Source organism: Indicator indicator, chromosome 21 (genome assembly GCF_027791375.1).
Source record: "Indicator indicator isolate 239-I01 chromosome 21, UM_Iind_1.1, whole genome shotgun sequence".
Classification (NCBI taxonomy): Eukaryota; Metazoa; Chordata; class Aves; order Piciformes; family Indicatoridae; genus Indicator; species Indicator indicator.
In genome coordinates this window covers 14,503,804-14,529,227 of record NC_072030.1, presented here as the reverse complement: position 1 = coordinate 14,529,227, position 25,424 = coordinate 14,503,804, and the positions used below count along the sequence as shown (strand labels likewise).

Genomic DNA, 25,424 nt, shown 5'->3' with positions numbered 1-25,424 from the left:
AGGTTTTTATTAATACACCCTCTTTAAATTGTTTATTCTGAAAGCAGCTCTTAATGCAAATCAAAAGCAGTTCCTGAGTAACTGCAGTAAACAGTGTCTCTTAAATATTTTTGCACCTCAGCTCTTCTCTTTTGGTTCTTTCCTTGTTTGTTTGTTGTTTAGTTTTTCTTGTTTTCTCCCTAGTTTTCAAGTTTAATCTCAGTTCTTTAAAAAAACAAACAAAACAAAACACCACAAAAAAAAAAAAAAAAGAAAAAAAAAGAAAAAAATGTGCAAGTTCAGTTAGCATAATTTCCAGAAGTCCACAGCTTTGCAGGTCTTCCTGCAAGAGCTCTAAGCTCTGTGGGTTGTACTCCTATCCCTATTGCAGAGTTGGCTCTCAAACCTGTACAGCATGCACCTTCACGTCTTCTTCAGCAGGCGCCGCGACTGCCACGTGTGGAACTTATTGTAGGCTGTCTGCAGCATCTCTTCTATATGACTTACCAACTGGAACATCAAGAGGGGAGAAAACAATGGCCCAGCTACTGGAAAACAGTTTCCCTCCCATCCCCTCCATGAGCTGGATCTCGTTGATCCACTTTCCCTCCATGAGCTGGATCTCGTTGATCCACTTCCCCTCCCGTCCCCTTCTCCAGTTGCATTCCCTTTACTCACTTCCCCTCCCGTCCCCTTCTCCAGTTGCATTCCCTTTACTCACTTCCCCTCCCGTCCCCTTCTCCAGTTGCATTCCCTTTACTCACTTCCCCTCCCGTCCCCTTCTCCAGTTGCATTCCCTTTACTCACTTCCCCTCCCGTCCCCTTCTCCAGTTGCATTCCCTTTACTCACTTCCCCTCCCGTCCCCTCCATCAGCTGGATCCCTTTTATTCACTAACAGTAATCTCACTGAAACCAGAGGTATGCCAGATGGAGACTCTACTGCAAGGTATCTGTAGAGGGAGTAATTCACAGAGCTACTAGTCTGAGAAGGTCTCACTTAATTGTGCTGCCTGTTCCAGTGTTTAGTCTGCGACCACTGCAAGTCTGGCATGCTGGGAGATAGTTTTGAGGCTGCCAAGTTCCACTTCTTGGTGGAAGTGAAAAATGGAACAGGACTCCTCTGTTTTGTTGTCTCACAGGTCATTTCACACTGTGGTTCTTGACAGTTTCTGATGTTGCTCAGAGGGTTAAGACAGGGAGAGCAGAGATGGTTACCTGGGTACTCAATCCCTCTGCCCACTTCCTAGCTAACAAATTGCCCTCAGATAATAAGTAACCAAGCAAACATCTTCTGATAATTATGATTCAAGTGATTAATATGCACCCATGTAACGAAAGAGTATCTTTCTCCTTACATTTGTGCTTAAATACTGTTTCTGAAGCTTTTCTTGGAATGGGCAGAGCTTTGTAACCTGAAATCTTTCCAAGTTGCTCCTCATTTTCACAACCTGAAAGAGAAACAGAAACCAGCATTATAATCACTTGCACAGAAGTTTCATTTCCTTGGATAAAAAAAAAAAATAACAAACCAAACCAAAACAACCCAACCTATTCTCCAACAAAACACTCTGTAACTAATTTTGGGGGATACTCAGTCTCTAATAGCTCTTGAGTGAGACAAGTGCAGTATGACTGAAAGTGCAGTGTGCCACTGTGACCATTATGATGGTGTCAGGAAGCACTACAGGTAAAATGCTCCCTAAACCATCCTTTTTTTTCTTTTTTCCCCTTTCTTCAAGCAAAGACCATATCATGGATTTTCAGGCCACATTCAGCAGCAGAAAATCCAGCATATCTGAATGCACTTCTTTATCTTTGTGATCCATATGATGCCAAAAGAAAGCATGGCAACAGGAGAAAGTGAGGATCACATAAGCTGGTTGTGGACAAACATCTGTCCTTGAAACCTTTGTTCTAGAAAGCAGTTCTGAAGCTATGGCCTGAGCAATTTTTGCAATGGATAGAGCAGTAAGGAAAACTTTCTTGTAATTGTGACTGCCGAGGTTATGCCTTAGTGTACGGGAAGGGGGGGAGCTGTAGTTTGTGTGTTTTAAACTGGCAATGAGAAATCCACAACTGGAACAGAGCTGGCCATTCTGTTTTGAAACTGGCCACAGCAACTGCTCCTGAGGGTAGCTAACAGACAGGCAGAGATTTCAAACAGCACCAGCAGAACTGCTGAAGGAAAAAGTCATGTTTTAAGCTGTTTTGTGACCTACAGTGCTGCACTGATGTACAGCATTGTATCTTAGCTCAAGGTGACTGTCACTCTAAACCAACATCAACCTATCACATGCCCACATCATAACCAGGGCCCCAGCAGGGAGCTCTGTCCCTACCTTTTCTTCTAGGAATGGTGTGTTAACAGGAAAGCAGGACCAGAAGTGTCGTAGCAGCTCCCCTACTGCCACATACAAGTGTTTTAGTTCAGACTGAATGTCATTTGGCACCATCTCTGCAACAGGAGAAAGACTTTTGTCACATCACTCAAAGCTAACACATGAGACAGGAGAACATCAGGCTGGGGAAGGAGTTCAGCAATATATACTTCTGCTAGAATCACAGAAAGGCTGGCTGGGAGGGAGCACGGAGGTGCCTCAGAGCTGAAGGAGGACTATCAGCCATACCAGATCAAGTCAGACACTATTTATGGCTATATGATTGCAACCTTGTGTATTATATAGGGAGAGCTGTGCTGGGCAGAGAATGGACACCAAACTTAATCCAGGATCAGAAGCAGTGTATTTGAGTAGCTCTGTGGCAGTACTGCCTATGGGATCAGCACCTTCTTCTTTTCACAGCACAGAGTTAAATATTCTGTTCTGGATGTAAGCCTTCCCCCCTTAGTTTTGTTGGCAATGAAGATATGGTCACAGCAGGTGGAAGATGGAAAATCCAGACAGGAATTGTATCCCAGATACTCAAAGAATAAAGTGTAACAGGGTTCAAGAACAGGGAAGGAACCACAGTCATAAAAACCAGACAAAAAGCACCAGCAGTCAGTGAGGATGACAGGAGCATGGTGAGCTGAACAATGAATAGAGAACTTTTGGACAAGGCTGTTTAAACAACCAAACATCCCAAGAAACCCCCACATGGGGGTCAGGTTCAGAGAAGTGTAGTGCAGCACCCAATATGGCAACTGGGATGGGCAAGAAAACCTCACTGCTTTCCTTCCAGTGCCATAAAGGACCCACACTTGGCTTTTTCAGCTGTCTGCATCAGTTTCTGCTGTTCTTCAGACCAAGTAACAGAAGTTAAACTGGAAGACTGCTTAAGAAACCCCAATCTTGTGAGAACAGGGACTCATCTGCTGTGAGACTACAGAGAAAGGAACTCAAACTGGCAGGAGTGTGACAAGAGGAAAAGAGGTGGTTGAATGGTGATGTGGGAAGGGGGAGGCATTTCTGGTTTCCCTTGAAGCCTACACTTAAGTCATCCTTTTTCATAGCAAGCTGTGGACCTTAAATGCAGGCTGCAAAAAAACCCTAATTCCAGAGAATTATCTAGACTGTGCCTCCTTAAGAGTTTTCCCAAAGGCTTTGCTTTTATTTTCTAAAATTCAGGGGGAATTTAAATTAAAAAAAAAAAATCAGAAAACAGAACTGCTGAAGAAGCAAAACTCCTGATCTGTAAGGGCACTCAGTATCACCTGCATCCTTCAGCACTTGCTCTGTACAATTTTCTCTCACTCACTTGCCTCAGCACTGGTGTAGCCAGCACCAGCCTGGTGTGTGGCTGGAGCACCTCTCCTATGAGGACAGACTGAAAGAGTTGGGGCTGTTCAGTCTGGAGAAGAGAAGGCTCTGTGGTGACCTTCTTGTGGCCTTCCAGTATCTGAATGGGGCTACAAGAAAGCTGGGGAGGGACTTTTTAGGCTATCAGGTAGTGACAGGACTGGGGGGAATGGAACAAAGCTGGAAGTGGGGAGATTCAGGCTGGACGTGAGGAAGAAGTTCTTCACCATGAGAGTGGTGAGAGCCTGGAATGGGTTGTCCAGGGAGGTGGTTGAGGTCCCATCCCTGGAGGTGTTTGCAGCCAGGCTGGATGAGGCTCTGGCCAGCCTGACCTAGTGTGAGGTGTCCCTGCCCATGGTAGGGGGGTTGGAACTGGATGATCCTTGTGGTCCCTTCCAACCCTGATTCTTTTGCTGCTGGCCCGCAGCAATACTCCAGCTACATGTTTCCATGATTTGCTGATTCAGTGTAACATACTCTAAGGGGCAGATGAGAGGCAAGCCAGGCAGTGAGTGCTGCCCAGTGCAGTCAGACAGGGTTACAGTATCATACACCCTTACGGTTTATGGCTTGCTGTGTTCCACCCTGCATAAGTGCTCCTCCAGGTGACAGGGCTGCAATAGTGCTAGCAGCATCACTACTTGAAAGAACCTGAAAGGAGAAAGGGAACAAACAGATTTCAGATCACCTTTTGCAATAATAGCTGTTACAAGTAAGTTGTGTATTTGCCACAGGAGTTCAAACACAGTGGAGTGGAGCAGATTCAGTGGAAGCTCTGATGAAGAGTTTGCTCTTCTCCACAACTACACACTGTGCCTCTCTAAGTCCCATGGCTCATGGTTTCAGTGAAAGCTCTCTGATCAGTTATGGACAAAAAAACCCTTTTATTTACCCAGTAAATAAAACAACCTGGCTGTGCAGTTGCATTGAAATAAGACAGGGGACTGCTACACAAAAAAGTGACACATTCACAGTTGTGGCTGCTTTGCTTAGGACCTTTGTTAGATTTACTAACAAAGGAGTATCAGGTACTGGCTGGGGGGAGATTGGCTACAAGGTTATAGTGCCCTCCAGTTGTCAGGACAGAGCTTTTGTGCATCCCACAGTGAGATCTTCATCCTACCCATGTGCATTTAGTAGTGAAAGACCTGTTCATTTATAAACCTATATTTCAGGGATCAATACTATTGACCTGTGCTTCATGTTGCATAACAGTCCTGCTTTACTGCTTTATACCTTTCCATTTCCTCTGAGGCCATGGTCAAAGTAGAATATAACTCTGAGTAGCAGCAAGGACTCAATTCCCTATTGTTTAGATTTTAAACACAACAGCTCAAAAGGTATTGCCTAACGTTGTAAAATAAGTGGAATAACATGAAAGTATTGGAGATAACGGAGAAAACTTAAGCTGCTAAAATCAAGAAAGGAATTTTTTGGGTTCTTCCATACCTGAGTTAGTTTGGGTACATATGCTTCCATTTCTTGCCTAATACTATTAAAAGAATTAATTATATCCTGACTGGTTGCATATTGCTGTGATTGAATTGGAGTTGGACCATGATAATACCTGTGAGGTGAGAAAAGGAAAGAGAAAAAGAGTATTAATAGGAGTGGTGGTAAAAGAGAGGCCAGACTCAGTGGACAGTTCTTCAGATGTTTCTGATTGCAGCTGCTTTGCAACTGCTGTGGCTACTATCTAAATCTTACTGATGAACTATTTTAGGTGCACATTGTCTATGGCATCACTCCTTTTCTGAAGTTACAGCTAAAGCTCTTAAACTGCAAAGTCTAGAAAAATAGGCCTATAGTAGAAAACTACTCAAGCAGTGAGCAGACCAAATGATCCAAATTACTGTGTTGTTTTGTTTTTTTTTTTTTTTGGCCTGGGAGTAGCTTTTCCTTGCAATCATCACCAGGGAGGTGGTAGAAGTCCCATACCTGAAGGTTTTTAAGGCCAGGCTGGATGTGGCTGTGAGCAATCTGATCTAATGTGAGGTGTCCCTGCCCATGGCAGGGGGGTTGGAACCGAATGATCCTTGAGGTCCCTTCCAACCCTAACAATTCTCTGATTCTATCTTTATTTTCACATGTAACACACTTTCCACTGTAAGCTGCATCACAGTGGTGAGCTGGGGTTACAGGTCTGTTAGACTTTCACATGTCAAAACCTTTCAGCTTAGGCTTCCAGACACTCACCTTGCTCAAAAGCAAGACGAAATCCAAATCCAAATTGAAGTGGGAATTGCTTGGAAGCTGGTTGACTCAGGAGATCTTACCAGCTTCCTAAACTTAGCTTAAACCCACCTGGCTGTAGCACAGAGACTAAACCAGCTGGTTCTGTGCAGGCTGCAGTGAGAGACCTGCAAGACTGAATGTGCTGAAGTAGCTGTGTGTGTGTTTTGTTAACTTACCTATCAGGCTTCTTTAAGTTTAGTGCAATAGTTTTAACGCTATCGTTCTTTGTTAAATCTTCATACTCAATGGCCTCCTGCAGTTTCACCTAAAAGAAGCCAAGTAATTCCACACATTACTAATGAGGACATGTGTTCAATCTTTTTTTTATTATCCAGATCACCCAGTTCGAGAGGAAAGGTTACTAAAACCTTAAAGGAAGAGCTGTGGAATGGTCCCTGTGTACTCTCCAGAGAGAGCAGTGCCCGGTACTGTTTGAAGTGTTTGCAAATCTTGGCACTACCACTTTTTTTTTTTTTTTGCTTCCTGCAGATTCTGGCTAAAATTTGGCAGTGCCCACTACTCCCAGATCATTCTTCGCACTGTTTATGTCCAGCCACCTTCAGATCAGCAGAAAAAGTAATGATTTAATGGCTAGTGTTATCAGGGGTGTAAGACAGACTACAAAGGTAACTGCCCAAGCTATGTGGTGACAGAGCTGTGCTGAGAAATAACAGCACAGTGGTATCAGGCAATCAGAAAACTGTTCTTGAAGTCTCCTACTCTCATGCTACTTTCACTCCTCTTTTCACCACATTTATTCTAGTCCTAGTGTGTAATTTTCTCCCCAGTAACAATCACAGCTTTCAGGAGGTCAAAGCTGTTGACTTCCTCAACATTTACCACCACGTGCATTCTACAACCTTTTCTCCAGCACACACAGGTTTTGAGTTCCCCTGGCACTTGCTATTGAGGCTGTCAACTCCAGCAAGAGCATTCAATTCAGGTCTGCAGCAATTACAGTACTCTCTTCCACTTTGCAAGCTGCTATGGTTGTCTAAAGCAGGCTGCTGCCCTGTATTTCAGTGCACCAGGTGTCACTGTGCTAGCAGCTTAACCTCACTTCAGCTTCTAACTTTAAGATGAAGGCTGCCATGTGCCACTTTAATTATCCCCTCTACAAACAATACACTTGATAGGTTAATATTGGTGCTTGAACACCAATAACACTTTCAGAGGGATGTTCTCTAGAAGCTGTCAGGCATTGGGAAAAAATAACAGGGGGCAAAAATAGAATTGCAGTGAATGGGAAGAACCAGATTTCTGGGTCCACTCAGAAGCAAGCTGGAATGTTTAACTTGTGTTGGGCACTGCTGAAGAGATGCACAAAGCAATACTTCCAAGTGTAATTTCTTTGCCTTTAACAAGTGGTCCCAAGCTTCTGACAGGCCCTTGGGCTCTTATGTTAGACACTCCTAAGCAAAGCTAAGAAAGGATTATTTTAGATGCATCATAAACCAAGTATGGAACCTTCAGCAACCTTTTGAGCTTCCAGTTCCACTCAATTAGAATTGCATCAGCTAACTTTATACCTTTTTCATTGGTGGCTGAAAGAAATCTGAATCCCTGGAGTTTCCATCCGTACTGCTGGTCTCACTGTAATGGTCGTTTTGTGCTTCTCTTAAAATAGAGAAACAGCATTAAGAAGAATTCACCTCACAGGAAACTTAAGATACAAGCTAGAGACAAAGTAAACACATCTCTTTCAAAAGTTTTATAGGCATGTTCACATACTGCATGTCAACTCTTTTCCCCTGGTGGCTTCGTTTCTAGCAGCTGATCTAGATAGAAGGAAGCAGCTCCTCTGCTAACTCTGCTTGTCAAGGGGGACATTCACCAGCAAGGGAGGGTGCTTCTCCCTCTCCTCAGAGATAGCAGCATGCCAGCAATGCAACACTAAATCAGGACTAAATTAGAAACACTCTGCAAACTTATGCCAACCAGGTATGAGCAGAGCTAGGGGGGTCCTGAGATACTGCTGTTTTGGACTAAGATTTATTGTTTTGCCTCTTTCTGAATTGAGAAGCAGAAACACACATCCCCCAGAAGAGATCCTTTAAGGTCCAGTGTTCAATTTGTGCAAGGCAAAAAGACTAACATGAGGGAGCACAGCTATACAGAAGAAAGTATTTAATTAAGGTCTCTTACAGGTCAGGTCTGCAGAATTTGGGTAGAGTAGTAATCCTTTGGTGGCTGTTTATAAGCCAGTTGTGAAGCAGATTTCACATCAAACTCATTTCATGCCTCTTTTAAGTTTCATTTGTGAAGTTGACTGTAAACATATGGAACCACCTGACAGGGCTGTTTGGGGTTTTTTGGTCAGGGGCAGGCAGGGCATTGCACAGGGGAAGTTGTTCATCTGATCCACCCATGCCCCACTGGATTTTTGCTTCCTCAGTTACTTACATCCATGCACCCCACTACAGGAAGCTCCAACAGACCTGGTCTCTGGGAGTCAGGCAATAGAAACTCCCTGCCCCAGACCTCTGTTTGCCACACAGCAAACAGAATACTGCTTCTGCAGACTTCACTAGAGCTACAGAACTAAGGCAGAAGCATCCTTTCCCTTTTCACCTGCTTTCTATGATAACTCAGCTAAGGACAGCATTTACCATCTCAGACAGCGATGAAAAACTTTTCTGAAGTAAAACGGAACCTGAAGGCATTTTCAGTTGTCATAAAAAAATTAAAAGAAAGGGTTGGGTCAGTAATTGGAGATGTATTTTTGATTTGGAAACTCTTTAAATCTGTTACAAAAAGGCTTTTACGCAAGATTGAAACTTACTGTTTCCTGAGGCCAGCTGCAAGGACCATGGCACTGTGATGATTAAAGCGTTTGATAATGGCAGCATTGCTACTTTCTCTAGCAGATTTTGAGGCATTTGATGTAGAGGCCACTGAAGCAACACCATAGCCCTACAAAGAAAACAATGTTAGCTGCCTCCTGCCCCAAAAGCAGAAGGACAATTCTGTTTGCCATTGAGTCAGGAAGCTTTTATGCCACCCCCTCTGAACTTTTACTGAATGATGCTGTCTGAAGTGGTATTTTACTACCTTGCCCCACCATCACCATAGGTACTTGGGAAAAATCTCTGTAGGTGATTTTATTCTTGGCAATTTAGAGGTGTCTGAGAGAAGAAGACAAAAAAAAAAAGATAGTTTTCTAAGGCCATGAAGTAAAACCAGAACTTCAAAAAAAAAAAAAAAGGATCACCTGTACAAAACAGATAGGCTTGGATGGCAAGTAAGAGTTACCAACTGCTTTACTGACCTCTCTTTAACATCTTGTGGGACACCAGCAGCCCCCAGGCTAAATGACAGCTGTCAGGAGGATGTGATATCACCAGGAATCCAATCTCAAGCCTTGATGTTGGCAGGGTTCCCCAGTTACCAGCTGGCTGAAGACAACTCACTTCGCCCCATGTGCAGTATCATGCCTGCAGCTAACCAGCCTCCAAAGGGAACTAGGGCAGTTTGCAGGTTCAGTTACACCTACCCTAAACTCCAGCCTACTTTTACACTGGTAGCTTTGTACAGCTCTTACCAAACAAAAAAAAAAATCCCCAAAAAACCCCAACCCCAAAACTCAACCCAAAAGGTAGAAATGCAGCATCATTATTAATGAAAACTCATAAATTTAAGTGCAATCCAGTGTGGATATCATTAAGTTACTTCACATCATGGTACATCACTTACAACAATGAAGTTGTACTTGGAGGCAGGCAATGGTTCAAAGGAGTTATGTTCTTAGCAAAACATGGGATTTCAAGCTAAACAAAGAAAATTGTGTCAAATGTCCTTAAAATTAAGCTTAACCAAATAGCAATGTTCAAAATGAAAACAAATGCAAGGATGACTTTTTTTTTTTTTCCTGGCTTCTGCTACTCTTACAGCTTCTAGAAGGTAGGAAAAAGCTGGAGAGTCAATTTTAGACAAAAAAAAAAAAAAGCCATCTCAGTGGAATGGTAACTCTTTAAACAGGGAAATCTTGCTTTTATACCCAGCACACTAAGGCAGGCAGACACCTGAGGCACACAGGTCCATGGGCAGAGTGTCAATTTCTTTACACACAGACAACTGTGTACATGCTGACTACCCAACCACTGCAGCAGCCTAGTAACTGATGTGGTATTTGTAGTTATTAAGAGGAGAAAGAGGCAGTTTCTCCTTAAATGAAACTAAAGGGGGTCAGGGATGTGTTGCTTTTTTTTTCTTGCCCACTACTTACTTCATCTAATGATTTATCATCCAAAGCTGTTAAATCTATCAGGGGGTTTTTCACTCCTTGAGACACCATTGTTTTTAAACCTGTATGGAAAAAACCAAAACAACAAAACCCAAAGAACCATGAAAAACTGTATCTCAACAAATAATTGTGGGATTATCAGATCGTGTTTAACCATGAAAGGAGAAAACACACAAGATTCTGCAGAGAGCAAACAATCACTGTGACTAAAACTTTCCACTCTTTTCAAAGTTCCATTTTAAAATAAGCAATAAAGCTGCAAAGTCATTGTGAAAGATTGCTAATTAGTGCAGTTTTCATCAATTTCTACACCTCATGAATACTGTTTGGTTAAAAAAAAAAAGTATAAATTGAAGATGTAGCTGTACTAGTTGAAACTGGGAAGCCTCAATTGTGGGTTTCTTCTAATTTTGGCACTGTTTTGCTGGCCTGCCTGGGGTAGAATGGTTAATTTATATCTGGTGATAGATTTGATTTGTGAAGGGTTGTGGATCCCTAACAGAAGGCTAGAATGACATATTAAGGGAAGGTGTTAAATGATCTCCATTCTGAACATTTCTGTTAGGTGTCACAAACCTGCCTCCAAAATTCAATAAAAACTGAAGTCTGGTAATATTTTAAGATGTCACATTAAAAAGGCTGACAGGGAACAGGGATGGGCAGCTCCTCTGGAACATCACAGTATATCAGAGGTTGGAAGGGACCTCAAGAGATCATCAGGTCCAACCCCCCTGCCAGAGCAGGATCACTTAGGGTAGTCTGCACAGGAATGCATCCAGGTGGGTTTGGAAAGTCTCCAGAGAAGGAGACTCCACAACCCCCCTAGGGAGCCTGTTCCAGGGCTCTGTCACCCTCACTGGAAAGAAGTTTCTCCTCATGTTGAGAGGAAATCTTCTATGTTCAAGTTTGAACCCATTGTTCCTTGTTTTATCACTGTGAACCACCCAAAAGAGCCTGGCCCCCTCCACTTGACACCCACCCCTCAGATATTGATAGACATTGATCAGATCCCCTCTCAGTCTTCTCTTCTCCAGAGTAAACAGCCCCAGGGCTCTCAGTCTCTCTTCACAGGGGAGATGCTCAAGTCCCCAAATCATCCTCATGGCTCTCCCTTGGACTCTCTCCAGCAGGTCTCTGTCTCTCTTGAACTGGGGAGCCCAACATTGGACACAGTATTCCAGGTGTGGTCTCACCAGGGCAGAGTAGAGAGGTAGAAGAACTTCCCTAGACTTGCTGGACACCTTTCTTCATGCAGCCCAGGGTATCACTGGCTTTCTTGGCCACAATCTTAAGCAAGAGCCATGTTTGTCTAGAACTGCAAACTGACGTGTAACAAAAGCTAGAGGTTTTGTCAGTTGTGCACATAGCACAGAATGATGCTGCAGGTCAAATAATTCCAGGAACTGATGGCACAGCATGGTCAGTCTAGCACTACAGCATATAGAACCATAGAATGGCTTGGGTTGGAAGGGACTCCAAAGCTCATCCAGTCCAACCCCCCTGCAGTAAGCAGGGACATCCTTCAACAGATCAGGTTGTCCAGAGCCTGGTCAAGCCTGACCTTGAATATCTCCAAGGATGGAGCCTCAACTCCTTCCCTGAGCAAGCCCTTCCAGTACCCTCATGGTAAAGAACTCGATCCTAATGTCCAACCTAAATCTCCTCTTCTCTAATTTCAAACCATTGCCCCGTGTCCTATCACTACAGGCTTTTGAAACAGTTCCTTTCCCAGCCTTCTTGTAGGCCCCCTTCAGGTAGTTACTGTTGCAGGAGTTGTAATAATGCTTATTTCTAGTGCTACCACTTTCCAAAGGCTAATTTGTTTCCAGAAATGCACTGGCTATGAAACACAATCAGCAGCGAACCTGGAGCTAGCTCCCAATGGCAACTGTGGCTTTTGCTTTGACAGTTCCACAAACAAGATGCTCCATGAACAAATGCAAGCAAATTTCTGACTTCAGCTTTGCTGGGTCACTAGATAAGACCTCTTGCTGGAAGGTGGTGTGCTCTGTGGGGTAGCTAAGACCATGGCAGGTTGCTGCAGAGGCAAAAGTCACAAAGCTTATTACCTTTTTCATCCAGTTTGGCACATTCTGCAAAAAGGTCTTTTGAGCCTGTATTGAGCCTGTCCCGATGGAAATAATGAGACTGAAAAAATCGTGTCCAGAATTCCTTCTCCATCATGTTATGTGGAACATTTTCTGCATATTTCATTTTTACTGTGAACAAAACCCACAATGATTATGAACTGTTTCACAAATCTTTGATACCATAGAATCACAGCATGACATAAGAGCTCAGGTTGGAAGGAACCTCAGAGATCATCTACCCCAACCTCCCCACCACGGGCAGGGATGCCTCTCAACTAGACTCAGCTGCACAAGGCCTCATCCAACCTGGCCTTCAACACCCCCAGCAAGGAGGCATCCACAACCTCCCTGGACAGCCTATTCCAGAGTCTCACTACCCTTGTCCTGAAGAATTTCTTCCTAAGATCAGGTCTAAACCTACTCTCCCTCAACTTGAAACCATTCTCCCTTGTCATGCTAGGTTAAAATTCCCTTGCTGGCTCCTTGCTTTGCCTGGTGCTGCCTTCACTCATGCTGACCAAATGTAAGGGCATGCAGTGGTTGAGCAGGAGCAAACAGGTCCTCTTTTATGCCCTGAAATGCTGGCTAATGCTTTGATAAAGAAATGCACTAACAGTGGTCTGAATAATCTGAATTGCACATGCACAAGAAGTGCACATGCAACCCTTGATGTGTGCACAATAATTGCAAAGCTGGAAATGGGATTCAGGCTAAAGAGTCAGGATCTGTATGACTATTGTTGCAGAAGCAGAAACATAACTCTGTGGGAGGAATCTAAAGTTGTACCCAGATGACTTCTGGTTTTAGTTACCCTCAGTCTTTTGAGTTAGGGGCACCAGAATAAACCAGTGGCAGTGCTCAGCATAATGGTAAGAGAACAATGGCAATCAGATTATTTTCCTCCCAAAGGTGATTTAATGAAAAAATAACAATTAAGAAGCTGAGTAGGGGAGTATCATGCAAACCAAATACCTAGTCACAAGCTGTTGATGTGGGGTTTTTTTCTTCTTAAATATTTCAACTTGTGTTGACCTTTTCTTTTTTTTTTAATATATATATATATGTGTGTGTGTATATATATATAAAAAGGTCAACACAAGTTAAACTGTTTTAACTCAAAAAAACCCAGGTTTTGCTTCAAAAGCATGTTTTTACACATGCTTCTTCCCACCCCCCTTCAAATGAGGCAGGGCAGATCATCCAGAGGAGTGAAGACAGGGTTCTTTATACTTCCAGGCTCAGGTCAGACCAACACTCTGGTCTTTTCATCTGAAGTGAGTAGAACACAGCTGTTAAATGCATGTCTGTGTGAGGTAAAGCACTGTTCTTACCTGCAGGGTATGTCCGGAATATGGATTCGATGATATCTGAAGTCAAATTATACCTCAGACCATTGCAGCCATCTGTTTGAGGTCGGACATCAGCCTAAAATAAAAGCACACAGGCAGGAAAACAGTCAGGGTCTGAAGGCTTTCTGTAAGTGGAGAAGGTAAAGAACTGGCATCTTGTAACCATGTTTTGCTGCAGATCACAGTCTCACAGTGTATCAGAGGTCAGAAGGGATCTCAAGAGATCATCAGGTCCAACCCGCTGCCACAGCAGGAGCACTTAGGGTAGTCTGCACAGGAATGCATCCAGGTGGGTTTGGAAAGTCTCCAGAGAAGGAGACTCCACAACCCCCCTGGGCAGCCTGTTCCAGGGCTCTGTCACCCTCACTGGAAAGAAGTTTTCTCCTCATGTTGAGGTGAAATCTTCTATGTTCTGGTTTGAACCCATTGTTCCTTGTCTTATCACTGTGAACCACCCAAAAGAGCCTGGCCCCCTCCTCCTGACACCCACCCCTCAGATATTGATAGACATTGATCAGATCCCCTCTCAGTCTTCTCTTCTCAAGACTAAATAGCCCCAAGGAGATCATCATCTTCTTCCTCCAATAATCCATAGCAGATTTGATCATAAATAGGTATTTCTGGCATAGGAAATGGAAGAAGATGCATTAATTACTTATTGCCACTTAAAGGACAGTTCACCAAGGAGACTGTGAGCTTTTGGAAGATGAAAAGCAAAGACCACTGTCAGTCAAAAGAAGGGATGCTTAGTTTAACATATTCTTGTTTCAAAGTGCAAACAGGGACATTTACTGGACATGCCTAATCTTCATTCAACAGTTCAGCTAGTGAATAATCAGTGATGATAATGAAGGGACAAAAAAAGGATTTATGGCTCTTACACCTTATGGCCTTATACATGAAAATATAATTGATAAATAAAAGTGAATTTAGAAATTGAGGGTAAGCCTTGGTCAGGACTTGCAAGTCAGATCTCAGTGATCTCTTCAGGAAGCTCTGGAGCAGGCAAGTACTCAGTCCAATTCTTAATAACAGTAAACATTGTATATATGATGGCATATGCTGCCCTTCTTTTCTTCCTCCTCCTGTACACCTGAATTCTAGTTTTTGCACCACCTTCCTCCTAGAGAAAGACTCACTCTGAGCAGAGACAGTTATTTAACCTTGAACTAGGATACATAAACATCAGAAGTTTTCTTCTTCACAAATGCAAAGTACACAAACACGACCAGTTGTGAAGGTTTGTGGCTTTTTGTTGTTTGTTTGTTTTTAATATTAAGGTGTAAGGATAATGGGAGACAGGAAAGAAGAGCAATCAAGTTCATTTGATAACAGATTCAGGTATTTCTAGGGAGAAAACCCAACTGTTTTTCCAGCAGCCAAGTCATAAAACAACTCCCACCTCCTCTTTCCCTCCTGAACCCTTGATGTGAGCACAATAATTGCAAAGCTGGAGATGGGATTCTGGCTAAAGAGTCAGAATCTGTATGACCTTGGTTGCAGAAGCAGAAACATGTGTCTGTGGGAGGAATCTGAAGGTTGTACCCAGATTACTTTTAGACTGCACTGAGATTACTGAAGGGTGGTTTCTGCAAGTGTGTAACAGCACAAAGCTGGGGAAAGAGAGAGTTAAAAAGAGCTTTCAGACATAGAAGCTGTTAAAGCATGTACTGGTTTTAAAAAAAAACCAAAACTGGGGAGGGAGCAAAACCTTTTGTGTGGAAATTCTCTGCAGTTTCATTTCTGCATGTCAATGCTGCAACAGATGCTTTTTTAATCAAGATGCTCTGTAATCTTGTGACTGTAAGCTGTTACTCCTGTTTTATGGAAGGCAATGCAGCCATATAAACAATACCTGCCTACTCACAGAATGACTTAGGTTGGAAGGGACCTTGCAGGTCAGCTACTCCAACAATTTAAAGTTCAAACTGAGCATTTTAAATAGACAAAACTTAAAGGCTGCAGATCTGCACAAAACTTTTCACTTTTCTCCCTCTTGTTTACACTTGCAATTATCTAACTAGCATGTGCAGAGATGTTGTGGAACCAGGTAAGAACATCGAAGTAGATGGCAATAAAGTACATTGAGCAGAACTCTCACTTTCCCCAACTTGTTTGTTCCAAAATCCTTTAAGTTAGAGGTTCAACATACCAGGAATGCTGCGGAGATGCCCACATCCTGCTTGCTAGGTGCTGCAGAATTATCCCCTGCATTCAGGCTCAAACGGTTGGCCCAGAATTCTTCAGCACTGATTACCTGGCTCACAACAAGGTCTTTATAGAGCTGAAACAAAACAGGATCTTCTTGCAGCATTCTGGTGAAAGAACATATTGAACAGAATTGAAACGCTGCAGGATCAGTCCCTGGGATTTCCATCACTGATGCAGAGTTCACAAAAGGAACAGAAACAAACTTTGCTTTCAAAATGCTGTGCATTGCTGAACAAAACAACCAATATCAATAGCTATGTTTGGCTCAAAACATTTCAGATTTAAAAAAAAAATAAATAAAATGTGTGAGGAATAGCATTGAATGATAGCAACCAGTAATGCCTAAGAAAAAGTTAATGTGGGATTAATGTCTTGTCCTAATTACTCTGTGGTGCTCTTGTGCCTTTGCACATCCAGGATTGGAGTCTCCTGAACTATAAAAGCCTCTATGGATTTTCTTGAACTTCCAGAAGAAAGGGGGTAGGGAAAGGAGATATCAACACTATCCAATTCTTGTTTAAGATCTTAAAATTCTGTAATCACAAGTCTCTATCCTAGTGCAAGAGTATAGATTACAGAGGGATAAAATTACCTTAAAGTACAGGTTGTTTGTGCATTTATGTTTCTGTTGGGGACAGCAGGATCTTTGTAACTCATCACATGCACCACAAGGGCTACAGAAACACTCAGTGCCATGACTTCCACCAGGGAGTACAGTTTACAAAACATCCAAGTATCAACTCTCATCCTTACTACTCAAAATGCAAAGAACTTCTGCTCCTGCAGCCTCAGTTAATTCATGTGTAAGCAGCTTTTCATGCAACTGAGAACCTCATTTGAAACCCACTAGGCTATTTTCAGGAAAGCATGCAGCATGCTCACAATCAGCATGGACAAATGATCAGGGTCTTGATCATTTGCAAGCAAACCAAAGAAAGTAATCTTATGAATACATAGTACATGGTCTAGGGAAGAATATGGATAAACTGCAGTCTGGACTGAATGAAAGTCTGTAGCTGATCTAAAGATGAAGTAGGGTGAGGGGAAAGTGAAAATTTTGTGGCAGGACATCCCTATAATGTTTTAACCACCAAAGTTTTCCCAGTTTTTCTTGTTGGTACGAATATGGATTAGAAATGGGTGTTGCAGGAATCAGGCTGTTATTCCAACTGTTCCATTAAAACTTGGGATTTTGGTACACACCTGACCCTCCCAGATCACTAAGTGGAGGAAGTGCCATAAGGTCTCTGGATACAGAGCCCTTTCAGAACAGGTTGAAACTTTTGTGCCTCATCTACTGCAAATAAAGCTAATGAAGCCCTCTCACTAGACTTGGGCTTCTAATGGTCCAAAGAACAGATTGTGACTGAGCATGGGTGGAGATGTGGCTTGTCTGTAACTAGGAAAGCTCTTTGTGCTGTGTGGCAAAATGCTGCACACAAAGACTCAGAGCTAAGGCTGCTCTGTGCTCAGCATTAATGCTGTTGGAAGTAAGGCATACAGCCTAGAGAAACTATCTGGTAAATAGTGCCAAAGCAGCCTGCACTGCTGTAGGCCCTCGTGGTTGCTGCAGTACTGGAACCAGTTAAATATAGATGTGTCAGAGCTCCAGTACATGGGCTCCTGCCCTTCTGTTGGAAATCTCCTTGTAAAGATCCAATCTGCCTGATGAGGCAACACTCCTGTGATGGAAACCCCAGCTTTAACCTGCCTAAGTTCCAAGCCACAACAGTCTATGGGAATGGAAAGCAGTAGATACAGGCTTCACAGCAGATGCTAGAATGAAGTGCAGCTCATCTGGGGAGAGCCAGAGAGGGGCCACAAGAACTGGTTTAACACAAACATTTTAGAGGAACACAAGCCTTTTTGGGCAAAGGACTTAGGTCCTGCATGTCTTCTCAAGACTTTTTTTTTTCTTTTTTTAGAATAAACATCCTGTATGTCAAATAACAAACTACTGCATCTCAAGTGAGAGGGAGGAAAGCACTCAGCAGTTTGGTAGAGTCTATAAAACACCAGGAAAGATTTGAAGGGAAAAAAAGTTATATGGAGGGGGAGGATGGGGATTAAAATCACAAATCAAGGCAGAAGAGAATTTCTGGAAAAGAAAGGAAAACTAAAATGCTTTCAAGCAGCTTTTCTAAGCAGTACACATATACTTATGAAGACTATAAAGAGACAGACTGCCAGAGGGGTGCTTTCATCTCACAGCCATGGATAGCAAAGACTGGGTGGCAGCCGGGCTGGCTGCCTCTACACCTCAGGAACGTGTCAGCAAGAACACAAGTATAGTCTCAACATGTTCCAGTTATGTAAGGCTCAGGGAACTGCCTCTAAATTAAAAGTGGAGAGATTTTTACTAGGGAAAAAAATGCCCTATCACTTTTGTTGCAGTACCAACTGCTAGCAGAAATACACTATGGTTAGGAAACAATTTAAAAACACTCAAAAAACTGAAGGCTTCTTTACCTGTTCTTCTCCTCAAGTTCTTTGTTAGCTTTCCTTTTGAACTTGGGCAACAGCTGTTGAAGAAGATCCTTTACTGCATCTCTCTCCTTCACTGCTGTGCTTTCATTGGAAAAGTGAAAATTGGTTGTGTCCCCTGCATGCAATACTAGCTGAAGCTGAATTTTAGCTTTCCCTTCTGGACTGATTTTCTGGCCTAGATAACAGAGAGCATTAATTAGCAACAGACAGTAAGCTTAGACAAGAAACTCCCCCCTAGAGTATTTGCTTGTATCAGTTATCCTCCTCCTCCAATCAATACCATTACCCTGTGTGTGAATTCCAGCTGTGAAAGTGGAACAGTCAGTCTTCCCCTTCAATCAGGGGACACAGACACCAGTAGCCTGTTGCTCAATATCCTTTAGCTACTGTTCAGGAGTCCTGATTCATCTTTGCATTCCCTACATCCTCCATTAGAAAATGGCTGCAAATAGGATTGTCATCAGCTGGACACAATAACCTGGTACCAGTCCAGGCTGCTGCTGAAAGGTGACAACCTCATTCCCCCTTTCCACTTCTTCCTGCTGCCTTACTTCTAGGAATGTTGGCATTCATGCAGCAAGCCAAACCATGAGACTGACCCACTGAAAGCAACCCCCTTTTGTTTTTCCAGCTGGACCAGTTCCCACGGAAGGGCAGAGGCAGGGTGGGGTAACAGTACGGCTGCTGGCAGCAAAGGCAGGCTGGTTTCAAGTGGTATGGTAAGCATCTTTAGCCACCAGTACTCCCAAAGTCAATCACCCATGCCTCCAAGGTGCTATTACACACTCATGACTCACAAGAAAAAACTAACTCCTGCTGCCTTTCTTGTAACCAGAGGGAGCAGAGGCTAGGACAACTATGTTTATGGGCTGTTGTGCTATGCTGACTTCAGTGTAGCACTGAAATGGCACTAACCTAACTTTGAATCCTACCCCTTTCTCCTGGACAAGTGGGAGACAGGAACCAGATGTCACCACTAAATCACCATCTCTGTTATAAATTTACCTTTTAATGTTAGATGGCAAAAAAGAGAACCTTTCAGCCAAGCAACAGACTTCAAGGCCTGAATGTGTACTTAATAAATAGCTAAACAAAACCTTCACAAAGTTGTGTTATAGGTGAACAGAGCTTTTAAACTCCTTATCACAAACATATTTAAAGAGACACTGCATTAGCTCTGATTCATTACACTTCTGATCATGTTGCAGTACTTGTATGTGACTTTAAACAGCCATGATCACTAAACCTTTTCCAAGTGACACATACAACTTTCTTTTCATTCCTTCTTTTGGCATTACAGCACATGGAATAGGAGCACTAACTGAAGCCAGAAAGGCAGCACGCTCTAGGTATTTACTGTTCAGTTCTGTCTTGCATGTACTCTGCAATAGGAAATGCTTATCCAGATGGTCACCCATTAGGCCAAATTCCAAAAGCTAGGGTCTGCTGGATGAAAACAAGCCAGCAAGGTTTGGTTTATATGAAAACTGAAACATCTGTAGATGTCTGGTTTATCACATGACATGCCAGATAGACAGTTTCTGTGTTCCAACACAGAAAACCCTACACCCTTCCTCAACCCTCCTCCCACCCTTCTCTGCACAAGCAGATGGCATAGATGACTTCCAGTTCAACTTGCAGTAGAAGTTTATCAAAGGTTAGTAGTAAATGCAGTACAACATCAGCATCTGAAGGCCACAGCAGCATCCCTAATAAGCTGGTGATACTTCACCCTGACCCTGATTTCTGCTGCTACACAGAATAACCGAGTTAAACCTTTTACAGCCTTCCTAACTTACCTGCTGGTGTTTTATGGCAAATTAAGTTTTGGGTTGTATTCAAATGTTTATTGAACTATTGCTTACTGCCACTGGAGTAGGAAAAGAGCTGACTTACATTTGATGTCTGCATACATATGGCTGACAGTGAATCGGTCCTTGCCTTCAGGTGCCCATGCGATCCTTTCAGCCATAAGGTAGAGAGCTCCATCCTGCTTCTTCTGACGTACCTTCTTTACAATCAGTAAGACTTCTTCAGATGATGTTGCCATTGTGGCTATAAGGAGCTACCAGAAACATACAGTTGAGCTAATTAGTATCACGATTTTTGCTGTAGCTCTCTCCCTACTCCTGTCTACATCCAAGAAAGACAACCCACATTTACTCGTTCGTGCCTGCATCATTTCTGAAGCATGCCACATAAACATGTTCCCTTCTGTCAGTGAAACCAGCAATTTAAACAAAATACTGCCAGTTACATAAAAAAAAAAAATCTAATTACATTGATGATACTGTTTTTGCTTCAATAAAAGACCTGCAAATCTTACATTTAAACCAATAATTTTCCTGTTTTAATGTTTCTTTTACTGGTTTCTCAAGCTCAGAAGAGTACTGAAGCTAAGCCATGACATAAATTCCAAATTTCCTCTGGCATTTGGCAGCCATTCCCTTCTTCAGCGTGAATGGCAGATGTTAAGTCATTTCAGAAAAGGTGAAAAAGCACAGATTTGCAGTTCTCTGTGATAAGGTGCAGCTACACTCCTGTGTGGTTCTTCCCAGAGCTCAGTGTTTTGTACACTTGATTCCAGCTGGCCAGTTCCCTCTTCCTCTCCCCCAAAGTCCAAGGGACTAATGTCATACCTACTTGAACACACTGGTGGTTTTATCACCAGTCTCTCACATCAACAAGCCTTTTGAGGCTTGCTGCATTCTCCTCCCCAGAAGCCACTGTCATTCCTCCCTGCAGGTTCACCCTTATATTTCCCAGGAGATTACGAAGACTGCAGCAGGACTACAGTCTACAAACATACTGTCCTACACTTACCAAAAATGTGCATCTTTGCTATGTTTGCTGTAAATGTTTAAGTCTGTCCAACTGCTGTATTTTGTGCACCATAAACTTTACTACTGATATATAAAATGGTATTTCAAAACGCTGATCCTTTTGTTTCCTGTGCTTTAGAGCACCTCTAATATTTGCTGGGCCCTGCATGCAACACAGCACAGTATTCACTTCAGCAGAAGTCTCAAAATCTCTCAAATGAGTTAAGTAAAATGCTAGATGGAAAGAATAGCAAAAGGGCTCTGTGCTTGAGCTTTGCTCCTTCATTATTTCAGCCATGCAAAGCTTTGCCAAAGACTTCAGCGATGCTGAGCCAAACGTGGGCTTTCACATCAGCACCATTGCAGCAGGCACTAGCACACACTGTGCCACAGCCAGAGCAGCCCTGCTAATACTTCTTTCTCAAAGAAGACTGCATGGCATGACTTCAGCACCTTTTCCTATAATAAATCCATCATAGGCTCCCCAGCAGCATTATTCTCTCCCAGTGCTAGTCACACTATCATTCTATGTAGAGCTTCCTGGAGTCTCTGATCAGCACCTTATCCTCCCCAGAGAAAGGCAGCTGGCCACAGACTGTAACTGACTAGAAACAAGGTATGCAAGACCAAGGATTTGGACTTTTTTTCCCCTCCCTTTGTACTTTACAGTCACTGTTACCCAATGCAATAGAGACAAAGCCACAGAATGCAAAGGAATTAAACTGGTACTGAACTGGAAGGAAAAGGAGAACATTTCTATAGTCAGGCTCAGTCTGATGCAAGTTCCTTTGCTTCTCTACCATGCCTATTTCACCCACCTACAACTAGTCTTTCAGCTCTGGAAGAAAAGGATCAGCAGCTAGCAACTTCTCCTTTACACCCATGGTGCCTTTAGCACAGTACCCTGCAGTGTGCAACCCATGAGCACACAATTATCCCACAAGTGGCTTGTCCTACCTTCTGGGAGAGTGAACACACTAGCTCCTGCTTTATCTCATTGCTGTGCTTTCTTTCTCATGCAGTGATTTAGGGTGGCAGCAGGATGACACGACTCACAAGCACAGTAAGCATTACCCAAAACGGGGAAAACCTTGGAGAAAGAATAAAAGACACTAATAACCAGAATTTAGGGAAGTTACTGCCTGTCACTAATGCACACAGAATGGCTTCTTGTTACAAGAAATACATGGAAAATTCTAAAACAGAAATCTTGCCTCACTGCTAGAAGAGCATGAGGCTGGTCCCCTGCTAACTGCAGAGGGGAAGGCTATGTCTGTGCTAATGACACTCAGGCACACCAGTCACTTTCTTTTCTTTTCTTTTTGGACTCTTAAGGTTTACTACACAGAAGGGTGTGAGAGCCAGCAATGATCTCTCCATGCCTGCCCAAAACTCAGAGCCTCTGCATTTAAGTTTCTAGGAATGAGTATTGCAGATGATGACACTGCTGCTCAAAGGGGCAATGACTGCAGCATGCAGACAGGGAAAATCTGCTGTTTTACAGCTTTACAGGATCATTTTAATCTGCTGTTGAGAGAGGCACCATTAGAGCTCTTAAGCTGCAGATTTTGGAAGACAGATCTTTCTCTGGTTTAAGTATCTTCCAGAACAGGAAAGTCATACACAGATTATTTTAAACTCTCCAGTGGTAGAGCTTTTGAAGTGATGGTTAATTGTTGATGGACAAAGTCATACCCTAGGCCATGGGGTATGACTTGTCATCAAGCCTGTCTTGAGGATGTCAATTTCAGCTGCAGTTACAACTGGCAAGATCTATCAGAAAGATTTAGTGTGAGCATACAACAAACAATAAAAGGGTCCTGTTTGCTTAACCACTCGGAAGCCTCCTAGCTCTGTGAGAGTGAACAGAGCTCCTGGAAATACCATCAAATTCCAACCGCTATCCTTCCTCTAACGCAGCAGCTCTTCCTAAACACTTCTAAACCCAGGTACTTTCTTTCCCCTGTTCCTTGTAACACCTGTCCTGAGCACCCTTTATTACCAGCATTTCAATCCAGTTTCTTCCCATGTGGTTTTCGTTGGGTTCTGAGTAGACATGAAGAAAACTTTACTCATGTCAATAACCGTGACTTGGTCAGGCTAGGCACGGGGTGGCAGGGGAGCTCTGACAGACTCGATGCAGGCCTTGCTGCTAGGTTTCCATTCCCCATAGGGAACAGCAGAATGTCTACGCTAATGGCCCAGCCTGAGCCGCAGCGCTATGGGTACACAGCCAGGCCCAGATGGTTCGGCTGCACAGCCCAGGGATCCCAGGGTGGGGTCCGGGAGCTGATAAAAGTGGGCAGCAGCAGCCTGTCAGAGGATCACTGCTCACCGAACGGGGAGGTGTGTGTGGTGCCGTTTGTCCTGCACACTGGCGAGCAGTGCAGCGAGCAGAGGAATGCCCTGAACCCGCCTGAAGGGTCATCCCCGGCCTCTCTTTGCCTAAATGGGGATGGGTGCTTCGGTCTGCGGAGAAACAGGCCCGAGGACATCTCGGACGGCCCCGGCGGGCTCTGTCCAGCTGCTGGCATGCCCGGCAGAAGGTGGCCGCAGCCCTGAAAGGCGAATCGAGGGCACCTCTTTGTCTATCGCCCGCACCCGCGACCAAGCGCCCGGTGTCCCTCCAGCCACGATCCCGCCGGCGCAGCGCTGCCATCTTTCCACCGCCCCCTCCCCGGGGGCCGCGGAAAGACAGCTACCGCCGCGCTTCAGTCCCTTTCCTCACAGCGCTCCGGGCCCCGCCAGGCCGCCACCGCCGCGGTCGGGAGCAGGTAGCGAAGAACGGGAGGCCAAAGGCCGCCGCGGCACCACCGCAGCACGCCCCGCCGAGCCGCCGCAGCGCCGGGCCCGCCGCAGCTCTCCCCAGCAGGCGCTGCCCTGTCGCACCCGAGGAGGGAACTGCCAGGGCAGCGCGGCCGTACGGCGGATCGGGCCCCGCTGGCCCCCACACACCCACGAGCGGAGTGCTCGGCACCACCATCTCCCCGACCCCCGCGCCGGCGGGCACCTTACCGTGCGGGAAGTGGCGGAGACCAGCTCCGGGCCGGCGTGCTGGCCGCTGCCGGAAGGAGGAGCCCGGGGCGGGAGCGGGCGCTACGGGGGTCGGGCCGCCGCCGCCGGGGCCATGGGGCGGGCAGGGGAGGGCACGTGACCGGAACAAGCCGCGGGGCGCCGGGAGGGCGGGGGAGGGGCCGGAGCCCGCCTCACGTGACGGGGGAACAAGCCGCCACGCGTGGCCGCACGGTCACGTGATGCAGGCCGGCTCCCCCCTCCGCCCCCTCCGCGCTCACGTGATAGTCCCTCCCCCGTCGCCATGACAGTAGCGGCGGAGGGGGGAGTGACGAGGCAGTAAACAGCGCCGCCGCCCCCCTTACCCACCCCTTCGCCGCGCAGCGCCCCTCCCTCCCTGTGCCCCGCCGTCACCCAGCCACGCAGTACGCAGGCCCCGTTCGTCCCCCGCCATCGGCCCCAGCGGCCCGGCTGCTCCTCTCCTAGGTCGGCGGCGCCACCGCGCTGCGGGGGAGGGGCCTCCCCTCGGCAACGGCCCGCGGCGGGAGGGGGCGCCGCGCGTCAGCGTCACGTGGCCGGGGCAGGCGGGCGCACGTGACGCAGCTTCCTCTCGCGCGGGCGCGCCCGGCATGACGCAGCACGAGCGCCCCGCCCCTCGGCGGGTCACGTGCAGCGAGGTTTGGGGCGGGGCCGCGGCTGCGGGCGTAAGCGAGAGGGCGGGGTGCGCGGGTAGTGGTAGGCGGGCCCGGACTGGCAGCGGGCGGGCGGAGTTTCTTGGCTGTGCGGTTTTATGGACCCCTGGTAGGCTTCGGTTCTCCTCGGCTCTCATCCTTGGCGGGTACCGACCTGCGGACGGTGTGTGTCTGAGGGAGGAGAGACCGTCTCGATTCCAGAGAGTCGCACTTGCCGCCGTTCCCGTGACTTCCTCCGTCCAACTTCGTGTCCGGAGGCCTGTCCAGCGGCAGCTCTTGCTGCCACCGCTTTCGGAGCGCTGCTGCGGACGCCAACTCTCACCGGTGGGGTTCCCTGGCATTTGTTCCTTGGTGCCGCCGTTTGGTGCGCCCGCCCCGGCGTTCGGGAATGCTCGGGGCTCGGTCTGTAGGGCGTGGCAGGACCACTGGCATCCCTGCCCACCCAGGCTGGACAGCTGCTGCTGGGGGGGCCGGGGGCTCTCCCGAGCTCTAGCGGTGCCTGGCTTCACTCCGCCGGTCTTGCAAGAGCAGATGGGGTCGTAGGGCCTTCTCCGGCGGGAGGTGGC

At 45.4% G+C, this 25,424-nt stretch overlaps 1 protein-coding gene across 4 annotated transcripts; it reads right to left on the bottom strand.

Annotated features, from left to right (window-relative positions):
- Positions 1-244: 244 nt before the first annotated feature.
- Positions 245-24,204, bottom strand: GTF2H1 (general transcription factor IIH subunit 1). Of its 4 annotated transcripts, none has more exons than XM_054390774.1 (16): positions 24,170-24,204; positions 22,112-22,244; positions 20,229-20,397; positions 18,315-18,507; positions 15,787-15,949; positions 13,617-13,710; positions 12,265-12,414; positions 10,178-10,257; positions 8,735-8,865; positions 7,482-7,569; positions 6,129-6,217; positions 5,167-5,284; positions 4,278-4,368; positions 2,320-2,435; positions 1,336-1,428; positions 245-489 (listed from the first exon to the last, which is right to left on the bottom strand). In XM_054390774.1, the coding sequence occupies exons 3-16, from the start codon at positions 20,380-20,382 to the stop codon at positions 403-405; spliced, it is 1,647 nt and encodes a 548-aa protein (XP_054246749.1). In that variant the 5' UTR covers positions 20,383-20,397; positions 22,112-22,244; positions 24,170-24,204; the 3' UTR covers positions 245-402. The 4 variants fall into 4 exon arrangements, with proteins under 4 accessions (XP_054246749.1, XP_054246748.1, XP_054246750.1 ...); XM_054390773.1 differs by lacking the exon at positions 24,170-24,204 and adding an exon at positions 23,490-23,622; XM_054390775.1 differs by lacking the exons at positions 245-489; positions 24,170-24,204 and adding exons at positions 823-930; positions 23,490-23,622.
- Positions 24,205-25,424: the final 1,220 nt, after the last annotated feature.

Coding starts and splice junctions, on each gene's coding strand:
- GTF2H1 (XM_054390774.1), bottom strand. CDS start 20,382: ATGGCAACATCATCTGAAGAAGTCTTACTGATTGTAAAGAAGGTACGT. Junction 8,866..10,177: donor ATGATAAATCATTAGATGAA/GTAAGTAGTGGG, acceptor TTTTCTTTGTAG/GGCTATGGTGTTGCTTCAGT. Junction 4,369..5,166: donor ATGTACCCAAACTAACTCAG/GTATGGAAGAAC, acceptor TTCTCCTTTCAG/GTTCTTTCAAGTAGTGATGC.